The sequence below is a fragment of the Teleopsis dalmanni genome, chromosome 2 (genome assembly GCF_002237135.1).
Source record: "Teleopsis dalmanni isolate 2A chromosome 2, ASM223713v2, whole genome shotgun sequence".
Classification (NCBI taxonomy): domain Eukaryota; kingdom Metazoa; phylum Arthropoda; class Insecta; order Diptera; family Diopsidae; genus Teleopsis; species Teleopsis dalmanni.
The window spans coordinates 21933988-21936967 of record NC_051847.1 but is presented as its reverse complement, the minus strand read 5'-3'; the positions used below and the strand labels follow the sequence as shown (position 1 = coordinate 21936967).

General features: G+C 28.5%; 1 protein-coding gene across 1 annotated transcript in view; it reads left to right on the top strand.

The window, feature by feature from the left end:
• Positions 1–403: 403 nt before the first annotated feature.
• LOC119674097 overlaps positions 404–2980 on the top strand; it is a gene marked incomplete at its 5' end in the record, with an annotated part of 4169 nt that continues 1592 nt past the window's right edge. The window contains 3 exon segments of the mRNA XM_038085222.1: positions 404–664; positions 740–902; positions 2616–2974. Coding sequence (XP_037941150.1) covers positions 404–664; positions 740–902; positions 2616–2974 — 783 coding nt within the window.

The window sequence follows — 2980 nt, the reverse complement described above, 5'->3', positions numbered from 1 at the left end:
AGATAAATCAATATATTCATTCTAGTGTGAAAGCGGAGTAATGAAATTGTTTTACTTTCAATTTGTACATACTTCCGTGAAAACTTTTAGGAAAATGTTATAAAAAGTATTTTAACGTAGATCATGACAGAAATTTCAGGGGTTTTTTTATCACCGTACATAAAAAGAGCATTCCATACGAAAGGATTTAGAAAACATTGTGTTGAAATGCTATAATTGAGGCACGAAAATTATACTTTTGTATTTTTGCTTAGTCTAAAAATATAAAAAAATCGTATATAATTAATTATATAAAATTGGAAAAATTAAATCATAGCACTTGAATTTAAATAATTTAGTTTTTGTATATAAAACATATACCAGTATTAATTAATTATTCCTTTTTTTTCAGGACCAAACAACACGTTCTAAGCCCTCTGCTTTTAGGCGTACATTTAATGCACTGCGTAATCGATTAACGAGGCGAAGCCGTCCCAAACCGCCAGACTGGTTTTTAGAGAAATTTTCTAACACCACAAATACGGATAAAATTGGAAAAACTGAGGCGAACACAAATCCTCAAGGCTCCACTTCGAATGATGATGGACTGGCATTTGAAATACGCGGCACAAGCTTACTATGTAATCGTTTGTCAGTTAATACTGCTTTAGAATCACATTATAGGGTAAATATTTTATTTATTTTTGAAAATATATCTTTAACATTAATTAACATTAATTTTACTATAATTTACTTAAAGTGGCTTGCAGTCGTTTCTTTAGCTGTTTTATATAATTTAATTTTTGTTGTTTGGCGATCTGTATTTTGGGAAGTAAATAACCATGCAACTGGTCTTTGGTATGTCTTGGACTACTTATGTGATTTTATTTATATTGTAGACATATTGGTTCATATGCACGAAGGTGAGTCTAATAAGATAATAATTATTAATTTTGTTTTCAGAATACAATTGTCTGATTTCTGTTACTATATGATATTATTATTCTTAGAATGGACAATGGTACACTTTGACTTTTTAAATCTATTTTGCTATCATTGAAGAGAGTCTTCTAAGTCAGCCTGGTTCAAATAAAGTTATTGACAATTCAAACAATATCTGTTGATTCTATACACCAAACCATATTCGTTTCAATGAAAGTCAAATAGAGAAACGAGAATAATTTGTCTTATTTCCGGTGGCCGGAAATTTGTTCACATTGAAATTACTATATTGACTGCATGAATGAACGTTAGAACCATTTCATCCCTTTTCGAGTTTTATATATACTATAAAGGGGTCTATAAAATCTGTATTTTTTATTTATTTTAATTTAGAATTATTGTTTTAAAGACTTAGGAATAGAAATTGCTTTGAGGTAGGTTATCTAAAAAAGAAAAGCCAAGGTTTGCAGATGGTTTCGCAAATTTTGGAGATAACGATTGATATCGCCCTCCATGTAGAAGAGGGCGTTTTTACTTTACGAATAATGCCTATACATGTTAGACTCTGTAGTCTACACGGTTCCTTTCGTTTTCTTTATTGTTCGATTTTTGACTATCATGAGACAACTCCGTTGGCGATTTACATTTTAACATGATAGTATATAATATACAATTTATTCATATGCCTTTACAAGAATATTATAAATTAATCAGTTTTTATTATATTATTTGTTGAAATCAATTCGGTTTAAAACAAAACTTTAAATTTTCTTTTTGTATAGTAACACACCAATTGGCAATATCAGTTCAAACGACTGGCATTAAACAATTCTTGAAAAAAAAATTTTTTTTATTCAATGCAAAGTATATTATGTAATTGATTAAAACTATATAGTTAGCCTATGGATCTCTATTTTTCTTATATTATTAGTACACTCATAAGAATATGCTCTAACTAGTTACTAGTTAAATTGACCTGATCAATTTGTTAGAGAAGTTTTAGAAATTTTTGATATGGTTGTACCAACATGATGCGTCGGGAAAGAATATTTTAACCCTAAAATTTAGTTAAAATCAGGTTAAAACAATCAAATTATTTTTCTAAGTATAATATATTAATGAGAAAAGAAAATACTCATAATTTTTTGTCAAAGTAAAAATGGATTAAAATTTCATATTAGATATTTTCATGCATCGTTATATAATTCCAATGTTATTTTTCTGTTTACAGAGTACTATAAAATTATGACTTTGTAAAAAAAATTCCACAATGACAATAACTTTTTTCTTGAATTCCTTTGACTTCTTCCGCAAATGCACCCCATGAATAGTCATTTGCAAAAGCCTCTCAAAAATAACCTTGGCATTTAAAATGAAAATTTTTAACTCTTTCGAAGAAATTTATTAGTAAAATGCTGTAAAATATTTTTTGTATATGTACCATTGACTATTGTTTTTGCTGAGAATATTTCTTTATATATTATTAAATTCCATATTGAACGAAAAGACATTCTGAAAGTTAAATATATACGATTCGATTATTTTATTTGATTGGAATTTTACTATAAGATGTAACATTTTAAGTGTATTATATTTACCGTATCAGTCTTAAAACATTTAAACATTATTAAAGATTATTTATAAAGAAATTAATAAAGAAAAACTAAATAAATATATATTTCCAATTATAACAGGTTACTTGGATCAAGGTCTTCTAGTACGCGATGCATATAAATTAAGACGTCATTACTTCAGTCAGAAAGGTTGGATAATTGATTTCCTTTCCGTGTTTCCTACAGATTTAATGTATATACTGTGGCCCCCACATTCTTGCAATGAGACATTTTTACCATGTCCGATTATCATACGGTTAAATCGTCTCTTACGAGTGCCACGTATGTGGGAATGGTTTGATCGTACAGAAACTGCAACAAGCTATCCGAATGTATTTCGCATATGCAAAGTTGTGCTGGCAATATTGGTGCTGATTCATTGGAATGCTTGCATGTATTTCGCTATCAGTTATGAAATCGGCTTCAGTACAGACAATTGGGTATAT